Source organism: Pleurodeles waltl, chromosome 5, assembly GCF_031143425.1.
Source record: "Pleurodeles waltl isolate 20211129_DDA chromosome 5, aPleWal1.hap1.20221129, whole genome shotgun sequence".
Classification (NCBI taxonomy): domain Eukaryota; kingdom Metazoa; phylum Chordata; class Amphibia; order Caudata; family Salamandridae; genus Pleurodeles; species Pleurodeles waltl.
In genome coordinates, this window is record NC_090444.1 from 746,893,274 (window position 1) to 746,914,904 (window position 21,631).

Consider the following 21,631-nt stretch of genomic DNA (forward strand, 5'->3'; position numbering starts at 1 on the left):
CGAGGATTTGGACGCCCAGTCTTGCCGTAATAACATTCGCATTCTCGGCCTCCCTGAGTCGGCAGCTATGGTGCGTATAGAGGACTATGTTGAACCCATGCTGGCTGAGATATTCCCTGGTGAGCTCTCCCGGGTGTTGGTGGTGGAGAGGGCCCACAGATCTCTGGGACCGGGACCGCTGCCGGGCACGCCGGCGCACCTTATTAGTGTATGCTTACTGAATTACCGAGATAGGGACACCATACTTAGACTGGCCAGAGAGCTGAGACCTGTGATTTATAATAACACTGAACTGAGCATCTTTCCTGACTATACTCCTGGGGTGCACGCAGGGCTTTTTTGCCAGTCAGACGCACTCTGAGTCAGACCAATGCTAAATATTCCCTCATTTATCCAGCTAAACTGCGAGTGCAGCATTAGGGCAAGTTGCATTTATTTACTGATCCAAAATTGGCCGCTACGTTTGCTAAATCTGTCCCTAAAAAGGCGCTGTTTGAGAGCCCGAGAGATACTGGCGGAGAGAGAGATGCTTTAAGTGACAATGACTAAATGTCTTATACTGTTTGGGGCCCCAGTGGCATTGCTCATGTCCTTGTGACTGGCAAATGTTATTGACACAAATGTTCATGTTCGCTGCTCTACTATATACCCTGCATTGTGAGTCCCCTCGCCCCTTCATCCCGTTCGGGATGGTGTTTAGGCTGGTCTGGCTCACGCCCCACTAGATGAGTCCTTTCACATTGAATCTTATTATTTTTTGGGATGTGTATTTGGGGATGGGATGGATTGTAATACTGACCCATTTATGGGGTCAGAGTGGGTGGGGGTCGGGAATGGTCTGCTTCTGGTTTACTTCCTCTATCCTTCTTCCTCTCCTTCTGCTCCTCTCTCTGCATGCTGCCGAATCCTTAACTGTGATGGTATGGGAGGATGTGTGCTCAGTTAGGATATTGGAATGACACAGAAAAAGCGTGACGCCTGTGCGTTGCCTTACTTGCAATGTTCGGGGGCTGAATGATGGGGGCAGGATGAGACTGCGGTCTGCCTATATGCAGCGCCATGCGATTGACATTTGCATGCTGCAGGAGACCCACCTGGCAGAGGCCACAAAAAAACGGATAAAGGCTGGCTGAATTAGAGAGTTTTACGTTGCGCTGTATTCGCGATATGCTAGTGGTGTGGCAATTTTGATTCGACTGCAATGGCTCACCAAAAAGGCACTTGTGGATCGTAAAGGCCGTTATGTTATGCTACGTGGCACACTGCTGGATAGACCTTGTGGACTAGTATTGATTTAAGGCCTTAATATTGATGACCCTGAGTTCTTCAGGGAAGTGTGGCGATTGATTGGCTCACTGGGTCACAGGACCTTGCTGTGGGGGATTTCAATGTGATATTGGATTCTGTGGTGAATCGTGAAAGCCTGGCTCGGCCACAGCATGTGGCGGCTGCCAAGGCCCTATCGCTTGTGATGGCTGATGGTGCTTTGGTAGATATATGGAGGGCAAAGCATGGAACTGACAGGGAGGGCACCTGTGTCAATTATGTTCATAGTAGTTGGTCCCGCATTGACAGATGGCTTGGTACCAGGGATGTTGAGCTCTGGACGCAGTCGATTGAGCATATGGCACGCACCCTGTCGGACCATTCGCCGGTCCTGCTGGAGCTGGCTGTACCCAGGGGCCCCGGAAGAGCCTTTATGTGGAGGCTGCCTCACGGTGCACTTCGTGACCTGGTATTTAGGGATGAGATCCATGACGCCATTGTACATTACTTTGCTGAGAATCGGGGGTCGGTGACCTCGGCTTGAACCGTGTGGGAGGCTTTCAAGGTGATGATTCGTGGTATCTGCCTTTCTAAACAGCATGGAGTGTTGAAGGTGTTGAGGCGGTATCTGGCAGATCTGGAGGCCAAGCTTGTTGATATAGAAAAACACTTAGTCGCGGACTGATAGGGGGACCTTTTGGCTTCCCTGAGACGTAAGATGACAAAGTATGAGGAGGCGGCACTGCACGTGGTCTGTTTCCTGGGAGGCACGCTACAGCGAGGAGATATGGCAAGGGGGAGAGGGCCGGCTGAATGCTAGCAAATATGCCCCGTAAGCCATGGGCAAGTAATTATATTAAACCCGTAAGCGTTACACCGGCACTGAGGAGATCAGGCACATCCTCACTGACTTCTACGCAGACTTGTATGTGGAGCCTCCTGGGTTGGACTCTGCGGCAGCCAATTACTATTTTGCAGATATTAGCCTGTTGTGGTTTGAGGATTCCCACAGGTCATATGTAGATGCCCCCTTTTCGGTGGACAATGTGGTCCAGGCTATTCGTAGTCTGCCGGGTGACAAGGCACCTGGACTGGATGGCCTAACTCCGTCCTTTTATAAGGAATATGCGGATATCCTTACGCTGCACCTCCTGAAGGTTTATGCGGAAGCTCTTTTGGCTGGTGTTCTTCCTGCCTCACTGCGAGAGGCTCTTATTGTGACGATTTTAAAGCCCAGGAAAAACCAGAGCAGTTGCGATTCATACTGGCCCCTCTCCTTAATCAATATAGACAATAAGATTCTGGCGAAGATGATAGCTGCTCGCTTGCAGCCTTTGCTTCCGACCCTGGTGCTGCCGGATCAATCCGGCTTTGTGCCAGGCCGCTCTACCTTACATAATCTTGGTACATACTTTGCTGTAGCTAGTACGATCGACCCTGAGGACCGTGCAGCAGCGGTGTTCCTGGATGCCACCAAGGCCTTTGCATCTCTGGTGTGGTCATACTTGTTTGCTCTGCTGGCTCGAGTGGGACTGAGTTTCAGGTTTATCCAACTGATCCGCTTGTTGTACTTGCGACCTTCTGCTCGGTTGAGAGTAAATGGGACTATCTCTGGCCGCTTTTTGATTGCTAGGGTTACTCGCCAGGGCTGCCCACTCTCTCCGTTGCTTTTTGCAATAGCGATGAAGCTGCTGGCGGCTCGCTTGAAACAACACCACAATCATAGGGGACTGGCATTTCAACAGCGTCCAGTATTAATTTCTATGTATGCAGATGATATCGCTTTGTTTGTCCGCGATCCGCAGTGACACCTCGATGCCCTGTTAGCTGAAATAGTGTGTTTTGGACGGCTTTCTGCGATTAACATCAACTGGTCCAAGTCGGTGGTGCTGCTTCTCTGAGGCTACGACGCAGATCCCCTCTGAATATCCCATTGGCTGGGCTGATGGCCCGGTGCAATATTTAGGTGTCTGGCTGAGCAGGGACGCTACGATGCTTTGGTCAGCAAATTGTGGCAAAGCTATTACATGGCAGGAGGACACGTAGGAGTTGTGGCGTTCGTTGCTTCTTTCGCTGACGGGTCGCATTGCGATATCGAAGACGGTCATTTTGCCCAATTTTTTATATCTGCTTATCAATCTACCTCTTGTCCTTACTGTGAGTTTTCTGCGGCGACTTAGGTCCGCGCTGGTGAAGCTGGCTTGGGCTGGTGGACAGCCCAGAATTTAGTGGGAAAAACTGATACTTCAGTTTTAAATGGGAGGTTTAGCTGCCCTGTATTTAGAGCTCTATTATCAATGTGCGCAGGCACATTTTGCACATTTCTGGCTGTACCGCACAAGATACCTGCCACATCTGGCACCTGAAAGTGACGCTGTGTGGCCTGATAGATTACCGCGGGTGCTTGGGAACCCGTTTAGACCCAGACCGCGATGGGTTGAGACTGTGACTTGCACAGCAAGGGTTTGGACTGCGCTGTTGCGGCGTGCCAACGTGCATGAGCCTTTTGCACCTGCGATGCCGTAATTGGATGTCACGGACATGCAGTTGTCGGGAGAGGCCCGTGTGCGTGAGTTTCTTTGTGAGTCTAGCTCAGCCACCTTAAGCTCTTGGTCTTCTGATGGGCTGTTTATCTCCTTGGAGGTGGCGCTTAGCGATGGGTGTGATACTGCGTTGCACCGACTATATGTACTTAGAATTGGCGCGATGCTCCGCACGTGCTTCCCCTGTTTCCCTGCGATGCCACCGGTGTGCCGAGAACTGGAACTCATGCATCAAACGCAATTCCCGTGCAGGCTTATTACCAAGCTCTATGCTTGTATGCAGAGCGAGATGCCTGAGACTGAGATTAAAGCTAAAGTACACTGGGAGGTGGACATTGGCAAGGCCATTTCTGATGATGTGTGGTGAAGATGCTGCGCGTATATGAGAGAGTTGTCCCCTAACTACAGACTGCGCCTTATTAATTTTAGGTTCCTACATCGTTTGTATTATACACCCTGTAGATTGCGAAGTATGGGTCTGCGTGCTGATGCACGTTGTGCTAGATGTAAGGCCCCTGATGCAGACTTTTTGCACCCTTCGTGGAGCTGTGTTGCTCTGTGCGAATACTGGACAGAGGTGTTGTGGATGATTGAGGAGATGACTGATCTCGAACTGCTGCATACCCCTAAACTTGCCTTTTTGGGTTATGTGGAGGAGATCCCCTCTGCTCACAGGAGACTGGTAGGACTGCTGCTGACTAAGCGCAGGGTCACGATGTGCTGGGGACGTAGCAGAGCTCCCCGATGTCATGGGTGGCTGCGAGATGCTTTGTTCTGTCAAGAACAACTAATGTAATACTGGGAACTCATGCCTGAGTGCTTCTGGCCGAGAGACATATGGGCCCCCCTGCGCTAATTTTTGGAGACCCGGGCATTTGGCGGCATCTGACTGCTCCGTGCTTCCCATTTGAGAATGCAAATAGTTATGCTTTCCTTCCATGCTATCCCTCAAGGCCTGCAGCTACACTGGTGATCTGACTGCTGCATTGTTTTTGTGATCTTTCCTCTTTCGCTCTATCTTTACTCCCCCCTTACCCCTCTAATTTTCGTCTTTCCTATTCTTTATCTTTCTGAACTTTGCCCTCTGTTGTTGTAATGTTTTCTCATTCCTCATTGTACACGTCAGGAGGTTTCAGAATATGGGAACATTGTACTGTACTTAGTGAAGCCCTGACTCCTTTAGTGATGTATTGTAAGATGGTATATGCCTTTGTTGCTTCTTACACTTTAATCAGTGCACAAGATGTAAGTGCTGGCCTCTCAGATGTGGTACAATGGATGTGTTATTACAAAAGCATAATAAAAAAATAAATGTAAAAAAAAAAAAAACGCCTATTGTGACCGCACCAAGGACATAGAACTGGATGACCAGCTATTCGTCGGTCACTTAGGTGCTATGAAGGAAAGGGTAGCTTGGAAAAGAACCCTCTCAAGGTAGAGCAGCCTATGTATCAAACCCTGCCAAGCTTTCTACAAGAAAGACCCTCCTAAGGCTTCTTCCATGGTGAAATCCAGAACTTCTGTCCTTGCAGGCTTCTTCCATGGTGAAATCCAGAACTTCTGTCCTTGCAGGCTTCTTCCATGGTGAAATCCAGAACTTCTGTCCTTGCCATGTGAGGCAGCGATGGTGGCTTACTTTCATCAAGCACTACTTCCTGAATTCAGAAGTGCGTAGGGATAGGCGTTTTGCAGTTGCAGGTCATCAGGACAGTTTTTTGTCTAACCATCCATCATCCCTATAAAAGGCAGTATATTGCTGTGTATTATAATCTACTGATGAGGAATCTACATGTAGAAGTATGCATCAAGAGTTACTCACCTGAGGTAACTGTCTTTTTATTGGATAAGCTTCTGAAGATTCCACATCGACTTGCGCCCCTCCCTGTTTAATGGATGTTATAGGGAAAATTAGTGAGATCCTTGTAAGTTTTTGGTACTGCACTACTCTATTGAAGTCATTCCATCACTTGCCTTGAAGGATGGAGAAAATGGATGTAAATTGAATCGTTATGCCAAGGTGGGTGATGTACGGCTTTGAAAATGTCACCAAATGCCATTACTGCTGTTGATTCAAAGCCAACAGCACCTACTGGCAACATGAGAGCTTAGAACTTTCTAGACTCAATCTGACTCCTGGGGCTATTCTACAGGTGAGAAATCTGCAGGTAGATATGGTATCTACCCAAAGATCTTTCTGAAAGGTAAGTAACTTTTACTTCCGACAATTTAGCTTTTTAATACCGGTGTATGTAACCATTTGCAATTATGTTCAGGAAGCTTCATAATTAAACTTAATTATACCGTTGAAAGGAAGGGGACTCTGATTGTTTGTAAAACTCTTTTCTCTAGTACCTCATGTCGGCAGTTCTTCAATAGTAATTGGAAACTCGTTGCATTTTACTCCAAATACATCCTCTGGTTTAGTGCAAGCAACTCCATCAAAGGTGCTGCCGTCACCCACTGTCCACACAAAGGAAGCACTAGGTAAGAATGTACCCATCTTAGTGCTAGTTTGATTTCTTTTGTAAAAATTATTGGACTGTTACTCTGTCATTTTCCTTAATGCATTTATTTTTCTATCTTTTTGTAGAAGGTACATAACTAAATTACATCCATTATATTTATTATCATACTACATCCAGCAATCTGTTTCTTTTGAGCAAGAAGCACCTCTGCAAAGAACATGTGCATTTGTCCCGTGCATGTCTTCTGTGCCTCTGATAGACAAAGTAATATTTTTATTAGTTTGAAAGAAACATTGTCAATGGCAGCAGGTCTGAAATTATGCCAAAAGGAGGCCGTCCTTAAATGTCCATAAATGTTCTGTTCACAGTAGGGTTGTGATACACTTGAAAAGCTTCCTACAGTATCTGCAACTATAATGTCTCTACCAGATCATTTGTTTCCGAATGTAAGTAACATGTTCGACTGGTTAAGTGTTGTAGATGCTCAGACTTTGGAGCAGTCAGGTGGCTAAAAACTGCATTGCTTCAGTGGACTATGTAGACGAGGCTGTATGTGAAGTAGAATACTTTTCAAGTAAAGGATTGCAGGCCTATCTCAAGATTTTGAATACTGGGATTGTGGGCGCACGCCAATGAGGAAATTAGGAAAAATTGACAGCAAAAATCAGTGACATGAGGAAAATGAAGTGCTTCCAATGTTTTTTATTATGACAGATCATTCTAAGTAGCACAACAGATGCACTGAATTCTGCAAGGGAACAGCAACAAAGAGTAAAGTTTAAAGGTTGTGGTGAGGATGTTTTCTCCACATGCATAGTTGGGCGCTAGGCTGCTCATTCATTTCTACAATGACAACCACACAGCCAAGCAGAAGCTATTGAGCAGACCACGAGAAACAATGAGTGGAACAGAAAAATGCTGGGCAACGAGGACACAACCGGTGCTGATCCCTAATTGGGGTGCTGTTTGGGAGCTCTTACCCTGATCTCTAGAACTTGGTTACTCACTGTTAATAAGTTTGGAAAACAGCTTTCATTTATGTATTTGTTCTCTTCAAGAAGAAGTGAGTGAAGAGAATAAACCTCTCTCTCTCTCTCTCTCTCTCTCTCTCTCCATATATATATATTTGAGTGGGCATTATATCTGAAATGTTATTTGTCTAGGTCATCTAGCCTCTTCAAAAGTACTGTGAGCTGCATGTAATTTATTTGTGAAGTCGAGTTGAAGTTTAACTTTAGTGATATCATTTAGAGTATGTTATAAGCACTTTCTCAACATGTAGTTTTTAGTAATTTCACAGTAAAGGCTGAGCTATATGCTATTCAGGCCGCCATTGCTAAACAGGGGACTCTCTTAACCTCACTTTTGTCTGCAGTCACTTTGAACTTGAAAGCTGTTATTAACAACTCACAGAACTTCGATACCCAAACCATCCTGAAGAGCTTCATGCCTAAACTGCTAAAAATAAAGATCATGTAAAATATTCCATTTGTGGCAGAATATTCTGATGTTGTGTGAGAATTTATTTTGTAAGTATTAAAGTGGAGTTGTGAGATGTAGATTATGTCCTTGTTGTGTAGCTTCAAAGCTGACCGGTCATATTCTTGCAGATCAGCCCATAAGTGTATTCAGTATGGTCACCAAAGTCATTTTCTGATAGACTTCTAGTCATTGATTCCTCACCTTTTGAATAAACTTTTTCCATAGTACTTGTGCATGCCTGAAGGTGGCACCATGCGGCTCAGCACTGATGCTTTTCCACTCCGGAACGGATATGTGGAGCCCATAGAGGCACCACTCTTGGCTGCTGATGTCAGTTCCTTTCTTTCTGCGCCACCAGATTTGGATCAGAAGCTGCTTCTCGTGTCTCACACCTTTAGCTCGATTTTTCTCTCAATTTTTTTCCAGTGTGCGAGGGTTGTCACACTCTAAGATGACATACTTTAACCACATGTAAGGACTGTTGAAAGCAGATGTCTGACAGATTCCCACCAGGTATGCCTGTGCTGTTTGTGGTGTTTGTGGTCAAGGTACGATTTTGACATTGTGAGACTGTCTCGAACCCGAAGGCCTCTTTTGTAGTGCTTCATGGGCTCCTTCTGCGACTCCTCTGTCCCCGTCCTGTGGGGGCTGCCTCTGCTCCTGTGGGCTGTCCGCGATGCGGAGGGTCCCCTGTGACTCCCCCTCCTGGGCCTTGCTGGTCCCCGGCAGCAACACTTTTCCACTAACCGTGAGTTTGCCTTTAACAAGGCTTGTTGGTGGAATTCCTGCACCGACACCCGCCTGCAATCTTCATTCCAATGTGGGACGACATCTGCATCCATCAGTAACTCTTTTCTGGCTCCAGGGCTGCAGTGCTGACCTGTTATTCATCACCAATTCCTGCAAGTACAGCTGGGTTCATAGTAGTTCCTACTCCTGGACTCCTGTGACTCTTGGACTTCGTCCTCTCTCTCAAAGATCTTCTTTCTTCAGAATCCACCACTGGTTTTCTTGCAGTCTTCTCTGGGTGTCTTCTTTTTCCTCCTTTTAGGTGGTTTGGGGAAATTCCAGTGATTTACTCCTGCTTTCCTGGTCATGAGGGGGGGGAATCCTGTGTTCGCATTCCATATTTTTAGTATATGATTTGTGCTCCCACTAGGGTCATTATTGGTTGTTATTTGCATTGTTTTCCAACCTTTTGTATTCCAATTTCTGATTGCTAGTGTATATATTTAGTGTATTACCTCCTATTGGAGTGTTTCCCTTCTAGTAATTTGTGGTATTAACTTGCAAAAATAAAGTACCTTTATTTTTGCACAACTGAGTGTTTTCTTTCTTCTGTGTAAGTGCTGTGTGACTACAGTGATATTGCATCAGCTTTGCATGTCTCCTACATAAGCCTGGGATGCTCACCCACAGCTACCTCTAGAGAGCCTGGCTTCTAAACACTTCTTACACTTCACAAAGAGGGGGTTCCTGGACCTGGTATAAGGTGTAAGTACCTTGGGTACCCACTACACATCAGGCCAGCTTCCTACAGTGTCTGGGGTCGGCAGCAGCGTGGACTGGCAGCCAGACCCAGTGAGGCTGCAGAGGCAAAACTGGGGATCTCTAAAGAACCCCCTGAGTACATGGGATCATGCACCTAGCACTGGAATTGGCGGAGTTGCATGATTCCAGCATGTTTGATACCAAACATGCCTAGGTTCATAGAAACCATTATGTAGTTTGACCACTCATGTTAACCAGTGTCCAGTACATACCTTAGGATGGCTTCCCTGCACTTACAAGGCCCAGGGAATGGAGTCTGGGTTTTGGTGAGGTACCCTGTTTATGCAGGGGTACCCTCACACTTAGGGCCATGCACCCTGTCCTTGGGCTGAAGGGCCTACCAGGGGGGGGGGGGGGGGGGGGGGGTGGTAAAGACCCCCAGATTGAGTGTGGTGGTTTGGCCTGTGCCAAACCACCACATCCCCGCTGGTACCACCAGGGCAGTTGGACAGCTGGGCCGGAGATAGTCTCCGACCCGGCAGTCCACCCAATACGACCAGCGGTGGCGGTAGGACCGCCACGAAATCCCTGGCGGAAAGGTTACAGTCTACAGCAATTTGCATTCCTGTCGCCGGTAGACGACGAAACACCCCCCTTCCCCCCATTTACCCACGAGTCCCCCACCCCCACTGCCAGTATTGACCTGCCACCCCTGTCCGCATACACGTACTTACTACCACCCCAGCATACACACACGCACCCATAGACACACACACCCTGACACTCACACGCAACACCCCCTACATCAATACACATACATGCACAACTCCTCCACGCACTCACTACATTCACAACATTGACACGCATACACACTCATCCCTCCGCCCCCTCCTTCCCCAACATGCATACACACACAACCCCACCTCTGTCTACATGCATGCACACACACACCCCGACCCAGCATTTACATTCACCCACACACATCGCCATCACCACATTGACACACTGACACACACGCACAAACACTCCCCCCTCCCACCCACCTTTCATGATACACATATACACACACACACACTCGCATCCATTCACACACCCCACTGCCTTCCTCTTTCAGAGGACGCTTACCTCGTCCAACGAGGTGCTCCTCTCTGAGGGTGGGGGACCCGGCGCTCCCACCATCAGCAGCGCCCTGCCATCAGGACACCGCCAGGCCATGTTACAGGTCGTAATATGGCTGGCAGAGTCCTTTTGGCAGGGCGGGGCCAATGGTGGAACCCCCTCTGCACCTCCGACTGCCAGCACGACTACTGGAGGATTTCCGCCCAAGTTGTGACGGAAACCCTTCAGTACTCGTAATGTGGAGGTCTTCTGGCACCTGTGGCTTCAGTGGTCTTAGGAAAAGACAGCCAAAGTCATAACGAGGGCCGTAGTGTCTAAGTGCCGTGACCAGGATATAAGGTAAGCATTATATTGGTGGTGAAAGGGTACATGCACCATTTCACGCAGACTGCAATGGCAGGCCTCCAGGCACAGTTTGCATGGGCTCTCATATGTGGCACAATACATGCTGCAGCCCAAAGGAGACTCCTGGTGTACCAACGACCTGGGTACATAAGTACCATATAATAAGGACTTAAATGGGTGCACCAGTGTGCCAATTGTGAGGTGAGAAAATTACAGAGAAACCACATTTTGGGGAGAGAGCGCTGGCACTGGGGTCCTGGCTAGCAGGATTCCAGTGCTCAACAAATTATACCGGCACCAGGCAATGCAAGCATTTCCAATGCAATGGGTCTCACATTTACTCAAGTTAGAGCTATTAGCTGTGTTAACTTTTAACTGGACTTTTCTTGCCACATAAACTGAATATTAAAAGTAAAATTTTCACATAAGTGAGTCAATTCACAGCGCCAGAGCTGCCGTGAGCATCAGCCTGAAGAGAGAGACAAAAGGAAAAAGAAGTTTGCTCGCGTCAAACTTATCGGCAAAAGTGCAGTTAGCCATGTAACATGGGGGATGGCCAAAGAGGTAACAAAACCTCCCCAAGGAGAGACAAACCTTAAACCATTTACCAGTGTCATCAAAGGATTTTTGAAGGACAAGCCCACGAGCGAATGGTAGTGATGGGTGTGAGGTGGGTGTAGTTAAAAGCCCAGATACATACAAACACGTCGGAAAAGCAGCACTAGCTCACTGCTATGCTCAACCTATAGAAAAGTAGGGGTATTACAGCCAGAACCCAGCTTTACTACAGGGGTGGCCCCCTGCCCAACTGAAAGTTTTATGAGGCCATGTGCCTCATTTTTGGGCAAACTGACTCCATCGGAGCTCCTTCGGCCCTAGGGGGGTTGGAAGGGGCCCACTCTGGCTTGACACCAGAAGCTTCGGCTTCTGCTCAAGGGGGAATCCATGGATCAGTTCCTGGAACCAAACTGGCACTGGTCGTACCACCTCAACCTTTCCCAACGCCATTTCCTTTGTCGACACTTCCAATGCCTCCCGTGCCCCCGAGTGGCATCGATCCCATCCCTATTTGTGACACGGATCAACGTCACGCAACTCTGACTTCAGCAGGGGCCTTCCACCCTATGTTGGATCCTGACCTTTATTCTTATGGGTTGGGGTATGGTGAGGAATGGGAGGGGTCGCTGGACCCTGTAGAATAACAGGTCCAAGACCCCACGACTGTCGGATGGACCTGGGGGGAGGCCAGTGGTTTGGATACTTTCCTCTGACACTGGCATGCTTTGTCCCGCTACCGTGGCTACGGTGGTGGTGTGAAAAGCGGCAGAGGTCCTGAACCTCGAGCCACATTTGGTGGCAGTCAGGAACAACCTTCTGACAGAGGTGCCTCAGCCTAGGGCTTCATCCTCTGAACCCCCTTTAATGAAGCCCTTACTGATGTCTTGTTGGGTTACTCGTCCAAACTCAGCAAAGGGGCTCCTGCGAACAGGACAACTGCTCGCCGCAGTAGAGCTGCTCCAAATGACCCAGTGTTCCTTACCCAACACCCCACCCCTGAGAGCTTGGTTATCCAAGGATCTATGTCCTAGGTCACATTCCCTTCCGCATCCTTAAATTGGGAATTCAAGATGCTGGACAAACTTTGGAAAAATCTTTTCTTCCTGCAGCTTGGTATTGCGGTCTGTGAACACTGCATGGCTTTTTGGGAAGTTATATCCATTCTCTAGCGGGCACTGTGGCACAAGTGCTAATACAGGTCCTGGAGGAGGCCCATATCATTCTCTCTGAAGCTGTTGCTTATAAGAGAGAAGTTCACCATCAGATGTGGGCTGGACACGACACTCACTGGGCAGAGTGGTTGCATCAATGGTGACCTTGAAGAGCCACTCCTGGTTGAGAACGTGTGGCTTTTCGGGGGTCTTCAATGTATCCTTATGGACATACCCATTGATGGCACCAGTCTCTTCGGATGCAAAGCAGACTCGGCGATCCATCCCTTCAAGGGGTCTTGCGCTACGGCCCGGTCCTTGCGCCTCGCAGCTGCTCCTCGCCCTCTTCAGTCTTCTTTTCTCCCCTTTTGTGGCTACAGACAGGGCGCCCCACCACGTCCATTCCCCCCCAGCCACTGTACCCCACACGCTTTCCAGCCTCTGCGTGGCTGGGGGCATGGGATTCACCGTCCTCGTGGATCACGTAGCCAGCAGTCTGGCCAGGCAACCAGTCCTAGTCTGTTGCTTTTTTCCACCAGGGCCCAGTCGGAGCCAGGATTTGCTGTCACCTGCTCCGTTGGCCGTCCATCACGTCAGACAGGTGGGTTTTGCATAAACTTCCTCCCCTTCGAGACTACCCCTCCATTCGTGCCACCATCCTACGATCAGATGACGGAGGGTCACTTGGCACTTCTCCGTGTGGTTATGGCTCTCTTGGCCCAGGGGAGCCATAGAGAGGATCCTTGTGCCAGAAATAGGTTGTGGTTGTTATTCCCACTAGTTTCTGGTAGGCAAAACAGACCAGGGCCTGTGCCCTATCCTAGACCTTCTGCCCCTCAATTTCTTCCTCAAAAAGAGGAGTTCAAAATGCTCACTTTGGCTCAGGTTTTATCTGCCCTAGACCCAGGAGACTGGATGATAGCGTTGGACTTACAATACGCTTATTATCTGATAGAGACAACTAGCTGCAGATTCCTTATCTTAGAATTCTCCCCCAGGCTCCTGACTGTAGGAAGCTGGTCTGGTGTGTGGTGGACACCTATGGTGTTGGCACCTTATACAAGGTCCAGGCAACCCCTATTATTGAAGTGTTGGAAGTGTCTAGGAAGCCATGGCTGTCTAGAGGATGAGCAGCCAAGACTTACCTAGGAGGCATGCAAAGCTTATGCAATACCCCTATAGTCACACAGTAAATTGTCACACAGGAAAGAACCACACAGTGTCACAAAAATAAAGGTACTCACTAGATTGCTTATAGGCAGGTCCCCCCCCCACCCCCAACTGGAGGTAAGTACAACCTAGTTATTTACACAATAGCTATCAGGAATTAGTATAGAAGCAACAAGCATTGCCAATACTTAGTGAAAATAGTAAGGGCCCTAGGGGATGGCCAATCCATATGCTAAGAAAGTGGAGTGCGAACTGAAGTCCCCCACCCAAGGATATGGAGTTGTTAGAGAGGAGCTGAAAGATCTAGGAACCCCAAGAGGTGAGTACCTGAGGGGCCCCCCATCGACCAGGAGAGCCTAGGTAAGTACCTGGTCTTCCCAAGGACTAGCAGAAGGACTTAGAAAAGGGATTGTGTAAGAACAGAGCCAGTCTAGAAGAAACCAACAATGGATTTTGAAAGAAGAGGACCTGCAAAAGAAGGGGACAGAGTCCAGTCCATGATGGAGTGTCCAGTGGGGGCCGGAGCTTACTACCCATTCTTCTGTGGATGAAGAACCAGGACAATGGGAAAGACCATCTGTGGAGCCCAGTAGCTGAAGAGGAATCCTTGGAGTGGTGCACATGGTGTCCCACGTCAGTTGTAAGGTTGCAGTTGGTCCGTGGTGTTGTAAAACCACCAACAAGCATTGGCAAATGCAAGAGGAGCAAAAGGAGAGTTGCAAGGCTGAAGAGGACCAGCAAGGCCCAGGGAGCTTGACCCTTGGAGTTGAGCCCGGGGTGACCTTCAGCAGTCGGGAGAGCCAACAGACGCAGTTGGAGCCCCACAGGCACCCCACTGGCAGCAGGCACAGTAAGTCGCAGTGAGGCCCACTCGGCACACCTCAAGAGGAGTCGCTGGAGTAGCAGAGAGGAGACTGTGCTTGGCAGTAAGAAGTGCTTAGGGCGGGGACTTCTCTAAGCTTGGAGTTCCTTTGGAGCAGGAGACAACAAGCCTTGTAGCTGCAAGAGTCTATGTGCACCGGGGTACTGTCCTGCAAACAGAAGCAAGAGCTCACCGTCTCCCACGTTGCACAGCGTGCAGAGAGGAGCAAGGGGAGCACTCCAGAGTATCACCTGTAATGCAGTATCCACGCAGTGTCAGAGGAGAGCAGATCCACGCACCCAGACGTCATTGCTGTAGGAGCCTGCAGTTGCAGGGGAGTGAGTCCTTCAAGATAGATTCCTTCTTGCTTCTTGGTGCAAGCCAAAGTCTCACAAACTCCAGAGGATGCACAGCCAGGGAAATGTTGCAGTTTCTGGAGGGAGCCAGAGAAACAATGTTGTAAAGCGAAGTCATCGCCATAGTTGCGGTCTTGAAAGTTCCTGAAGAGTCCAGTTGCAGTTCTAGTGGCCTGAAGTCAAAGTAAACATGTCGAATCTGGGGACCCACCCTCAAGGGAGTCCATAAATAGCCCTAGAAGGGAGTTTTGTCACTTTGCAAGGTGACCACCTATCAGGAGGGGTCTCTGATGTCACCTGCCTGACCTGGCCACTCAGATGCTTGCAGGGGCCTATGCACATCTTGGTTTCAAGATGACAGAATCGAGTGGCCACCTGGAGGAGCTCTGGGCACCACCTCTGGGGGTGGTGGTGGTGGACAGGGGAGCAGTCATTCCCCTTTCCTTTGTCCAGTTTCACGCCGAAGCAGGGACGGGGGGGTCCCTGGGCTGGTGCAAACCAGTTTATGCAAGGAGGGCACCAAATGTGCCCTTCAAAGCAAATCAGTGGCTTGGGGAGGCTGCCCCTCCAAAGCCTTGTAACAGCTATTTCCAAGGGAGAGGGTGTTGCCTCCCTCTCCCACAGGAAATCCTTTGTTCTGCCTTCCCCTGCTTGAGCTGGTCAAACGGCAGGAGTTCAGAAACCTGTCTGAGGGGTTGCAGCAGTGCGGGCTGCCCGGAAAGCCCCAGAAGACTGGGTAGAAGCAGTAGTGGGGGTCCTCTAAGGAGCCCCCAGACTGCATAGAATCATACAACCAATACTGGCAAGAGTATTGGGGTATGATTCCGACATGTTTGCTAACAAATATGCCCAGATTCATAGTTACCATTATGTAGCTGGATACATGTAGTGACCAGTGTCCAGTACACTGGTAAAATGGCTTCCCACCCACATACGAAGTCCAGTTTAATGGAGCTGGAGTTCGAAGCAGCACCTCTGCTCATGCAGTGGTGCCCTCACACACAGGTACCTGCACCCTGCCCCCTGGGCTAGGAGGGCCTACCATATGGGTGACTTGCAGTGACGTATAGTGAAGGGGTGCGCATGTACCTTTTAACAAAGGCTGTAATTTTGAAGTGTGTTAGCAGGGCCCTTTGATGAAGCATGCCACAATTTGTGGGTGAGGGGCGTTTAAAAAAAAAAAAAAAAAAAAAAAAACAAACAAACAGTTTTTTGATTATTGAATCAGTCGGGTCTGGATACTTGACTATATCCCTTGTCCTTTTTGTGTGATGATAACCCCTTCCTGTGCCTACTCCCGTTGGGGTGTGAGGCACCTCCACCCAGAGCAGGCTTTGTTCCTGAACCCAGAGAGCACAAAGGCTCTCACCCCAGGAGGTCAGAAACCTCTCTCTGTTCAGTGGCAGGCTGGCTTTGAGTGATCAGCCTTGCACTAAAGGGTTGGGTACAATACAGGGGACATTATTTATCTATTGTACAATAAGTCCAACTATTGCATCAGTGTGTGTTTATTGTGCTGAGACGTTTGATTCCAATCTTCTCAGTCTTCAGTGAAGCCATCATGGAGCTGTGGAGTTCGTAATGACAAACTCCTAGCCCATGTATTTTATATGGCCACACTGCACTTACAGTGTCAAAGAGTGGACTTAGACACTGTAGGGGCATATTGGTCATGCAGCTATGCCCTCACCTTTGGTATACTGCACCATGCCTTAAGGCTGTAAGGCCTGCTAGCCGAGTAACTTACTAATGCCACAGGCAGTGGTTTGTGGGCATGGCACCTGGCAGGGATGCCATGTTGCCTTTGCTATTTCAGATTGTATGTGCTGGTGGGGAGAAAAAGGCAGTGTGCATATGCTTGGTGAGGTGTCCCTTAGGGTGGTACAATACATGCTGCAGCCCTTAGGGACCCTCCCTGGTAAAAGAGCCCTTGGTACCACTGGTACCTTTTACAAGTGACTTAGCTGTGTGCCAGGGGTGTCCCAGCACACACTCAGTCAAGTTAGCATCAGATATCAGGCAAAAAGTGGAGAGTTAACCACGCCAAAAGGTGCACTTTTGTACACATCAGATGAACAAGGTACCTACCTTTGGTAACGCCTTATCGGGTAGAGACATATTGTAGTAGCAGATTCATTACTAACCCACCCATCCTCTCCGCTCTATGAACTGATTTCTAGGGACAGGATCTTCCCTTTCAGTGCCCTAGTTTTGAGACACTAGTGGTCAGTGTTCATGACTCCTCTCATCTGATGTGGAAAGTTGTGAAAAGAAACTGACATCAATGCACTGGGGTGGCGCCTATATTGAACCTGCAACGTCATGTCCACCCCACACAATGGATGCGGAGCCAACCGCCGCCACCTGACTGCATGCAGGGGTACTGCTTGAGAAAAATCTCCGGATGCAGATGTTCTGCTTTTGTTTCAGAAGGAATGTAAACAATGCAGCGCTCTTAGTCTGAGTAATGAATTTATTAAGGCACTTCCCATGTTACATGAAGATAGTAACGTTAGCACTTAATGTGAAAGCAGCAACACATGTGCAACTCTTAAAATAATCACAGTAGTGAAAAGCTAATAATCAAAGAAAATGCAATACACCAACAAAGAATTTATATAGTGACTACGTATATTTATGCGTGCACACAGGAAAGCTAGATATTAATAACTAAAAATATATCACCATGGGGCTTGAACCCAACATCATCCTTTGTCACCCAATGTCAACCTGTGGATCCTTTGACAAATGAGACAAAAGAGAACAACCCAATAGGAGTATTCTGAGCAATGCCAGATCTCACAGTGTATTTCCAAGATCGAGCTGTACACTTCTCTACCATAAACATTCTCAGGTTTCTTCCCCCATATTATGTTCCCTTGCCTGGTACGAAAAGTGAAAACATGTTAACAGGCCGTGTGCGGAAAAATACCTGCACCACCAAAGTGATGGTGTTTGAATCTAAACACAGCACAAAATGAAGTCCGTGCTCAAGATGGAGTCAGTGGTTAAATACAGATAGAATTACAGCAGAGTGACGCATTGGGGAAATTCTAAGGTAAGGAATCTGCAGCTAGACTACGTCTCTACCAGATGAGGCGTTACGGAAGATAAATAACTTGTTCTTTAGGCACAGTGGTCAGAACTAGTGTAGTGCTCTGGCACCATGAATAGATGAGATCAGCAGACTTTTTGGGTGGCATTCAAACGGCGCTTGAAGTCTTGTTTTTTTATGAGAAGGCCAACCCTGCCCTCAAGCTTTTCACAGAAAGTTGAGCAACTGCATATTCTCTCAGTTTTTCCATAGGGCAGGATTCACAACAATTTTGCCCCTATCGAGGCATCGCTAGTACTTTTGCCTACGGACATCGTCGAGGCCTGCCACCCCAACAAGCAGGCACCTCAATCCTTTTGAGGTCAGTTGGGGAGTCAATAGAGAGCATCCAGTATTCCAGAGACAGCAAACCTCCCAGTTCTCTGCCCCTCTGGCAGAAGCCATCAAGCTGCTTTTGTTTGCCTTTAGGATAACGCATCCACCCTGTGGGAGGGAGAATCAATAATTTACTTCATGGGTGACACTCCATAAGTCCAGGTAAGTGTGTCCTGCAAATAGTTCACTGGGGATGCTCCCTGACAATACTTTCTGATTGGCCACATCTTCCACTTAAAACAGAGCACCATGTATCCATTTTGCTGTAGGAATTTCAGACTCTTGGAGAACAGAAGCCTTAGCAAGTCCCGGCCTCTGAAAACAGAACTGGATGTTATGCTTGCAATTTCATAGTGGTGAGGCCTTTAAGATATCATGGGTATAAAATAGTAGTACAGGTTACAGGGGAACCCGTAAACCCAGTTGAGACTCGGGTAATCTGTGATATCAGCAACAATGTCTCAAAAGGTATCAATCAAAAATTAACATAAGCAGTGAAAAAAAATCATACAGTAACAAGATAAAGAGAGAAGAATCAGGTTGTATATTGTGAATATATTTGAGGATTAAGTAAACGTGAGAAAATGATATCCACATTTATCCAGAGGAGGGTCCTATAGTTCACATCATTCCAGAATAAGTCAATCCGAATAATCTTAGTACAAAGGCATTCGTATGTATGTCATCTTGTACGGTGCCAAACAGAATCAAATTCACAGCGGAGCAGTGGTAACCCGGCTGAATCTGGGGCTACTTTTAAAAAACATGTTGGCTACTGCAAAATGCGGCTGCAGTGGTGAGTAGTGGCTAGGCGTCTAAATTTGGACAATTTTTTCCTGTGGAAAGAGAAATTCAGGAAATTCACTGTGGCCCAGGTATTATCTGGTTAAGATCCATGGGATTGGATGGTAGTGTTAGACTTGCAGAATGCCTCTCCATGTACCTGTCCTGTATGCCCACAGGGTGTACATAGGGTACAAGGCTACAAGGATTTTCTGTTTGCTGCGCTTCCTTTAAGCTTGTCAGTGCACCACAGGTGCTCACGAAGGTGATAGCAATGATTGCATCTCCAGAGGTCTGGATACCAGTCTTCTTTCTAATTAGACAACAGGCTGCTGGAGGCGGGCTCGCCCCAGTCAACCGTAAACCAACTCCTGATGATGGCAGCCTTGCATCACTGGGGTTCACTATCATAGGGCTAAAGTCACATCTGTCTCCTTTGCAGACTCTCCCTTCCATCAGAGCCATTCTGTAAACGGTGCACTTTCTGGCCTTCCCTCTAGATCACTGAGTTGAGGACATTCAGGCTAGGATTCCAGTGTTTCCACCTTGGTCCTGAGTCACAGTGAGGCTTCTTAGCCTATTGGTGTCCTGGTTCCTGTTTGTCGACAATGCCAGCTGGCACAAGCAGGCTCTGAAGGGGATATGAATTCTCAGTGGGCCCAACACTAAGGGAACCTGTCCGATTCAAGCCAGGCTGCAGAGGAGATTGCAAACGATCTGCTGCACATAACCTGTTGGATTTGGGCTACTCACTTAACGTTGAAAGCATTTTTGTCATCCGTTAAGGGGGAAGGTTGGCCTAGGTGCTCATAGCTAACATCACTGCCATGTAGTACTGCAACAAGCAGGGCAGGGTGGGGTCCTGTTCTTTGTACCGGGAGGCTCTACGCCTCTGCAGCTGGCTGAATCAGGCCTTTCCTTAACTGCACACCACTTAGCCGGATATTTAAACACAAGAGTGGACGAATGTAGGCGATACCAAGCATGAATGGCAGTTATACCCAGAAGTGGAATAGGGTATCTTCAGGCAGTGGGGAGGACAATTGCTCAGTCTCTTCACCACTGCTGAGAACATTCAGCGTCAACAATTCTGTGTGTTAGTTTCCAAGAAGACTCTCAGTTGCATTACTTCTAGAGTGATGCACAGGTCTCCTGCAGGCTTTCTTGTTGTTGCCTGTCCTGCCCCGGTTTCTGAAGGTCGGGAATGATGGGCCAAAGTCATCCTGGTGGCTCTGAATTGGGCTGGGAGTTTGTCAGATCTTGTCTTTGGCTTACCGTCCTGGCCCGAGGGAGATGGCGTGCGGCCTCGGTTCTTGCAAGTCCAGCACTGGCCGAGGTAGGGGTGACCTCTTCAGGAAGCCACGGTGCTGTTGACAGTAATATGCCACTATAGTCCATGCCCTCCAGAAGGAGTCCCAGAGGAAAAACCCCATAGGGAAAAACCTCCAGACAGAAACTCCCTGGAAGACAAGAAGGACACAAGAAAAAACAGAATCTGGATGCCAGGAAAACCTCAGGAAGAACAGGAGCAAAAACTGGATTCCGAATAGAAGACCAGCTGGAGCGTGACCACCACAGGAGAAGTGTTGCAAAGCAAAGAGAAGGGAATTCAATCCCCTTATATACCCCTAGGCAGGAAGTGACAAACAGGAAGATGACAAACGGCCATCTTGGATTGGGAAGAGATTATGGGACTAGATAGGAAAAGTACCATAGTAAGAAGGGAAGCAGATGCATGCAAGGAACCAGACAAGAGAAAGGTATGCTGGGGGAGACAGGAAAAATGGCTTCCAGAAAAAGGAGGAAAAAAGGAGAAGGCCAAGTAATGTACACCAGGTGAGGGGGGGGGGGGGGGTTGTGACAGTAGGTCCCCTTCTCCCCCCCACCCCCACCCCCCCACAAAAAAAAAGCCCCAGGTTTGTGAGGAAAAAGGCAGCAAAAACTACGTACTAAGATAGGGGCATGCACCTAAGTCATCCTCCCAGGAGCATTCACTCATAGGATAGCCCTTCCAATGGATGCGATAACGAAGACGTCCACGGAAAAACCGGGAGTCTCAGATCTCCTGGGCCTCGTATTCCGGCACATTGTTAACCAATTGAGGAGGAGGACAGGAGAGTTGTCTGTGAAAAGGATCAGGTACATATGGTTTAGCTGAGATACATGAAATACTGGATATATTTTCCAAGTCCGAGGTAGGCAAAGACGAACAGAGGCGGGATTGATTTTTTGAAGGACTAGAAAATGCCAGGGTTTGAACTTTTTTTTGGACAGCCGGAGAGGTAAAAACTTTGAGGAAAGCCGGACCTTATCATTGATTTGATAAGACGGAGCCTCACAAAGTCGCTTGTCAGCCATTCTTTTCATGTGTATTTTGGTGGCTTGAAGATTAGAATGTATGAAACGTTGGATGGTGCGTAGTCGTCGAACAAATGTTGCGATGGCAGGGAGTGTAACTGATTCTCGGAGTATAACAGGGAAGGCCTTAGGATAGAACCCATACAAGCAATAAAATGGGGGAAACCTTCGAAGCACTATGCTCTGCAGCATTATATGAAAATTCAGCAAGAGGTAACTACATGGACCAGTTCCTTTGCGTAGCATTGCAGA

General features: G+C 48.2%; 1 protein-coding gene across 1 annotated transcript in view; it reads left to right on the forward strand.

The window, feature by feature from the left end:
• Positions 1–21,631, forward strand: part of BUB1 (BUB1 mitotic checkpoint serine/threonine kinase) — a 640,511-nt gene that overhangs the window by 334,746 nt on the left and 284,134 nt on the right. The window contains exon 19 of the mRNA XM_069234708.1: positions 6,159–6,293. Within this exon, the coding sequence (XP_069090809.1) occupies positions 6,159–6,293 (135 nt within the window). The remainder of the gene's footprint in view (positions 1–6,158; positions 6,294–21,631) is intronic.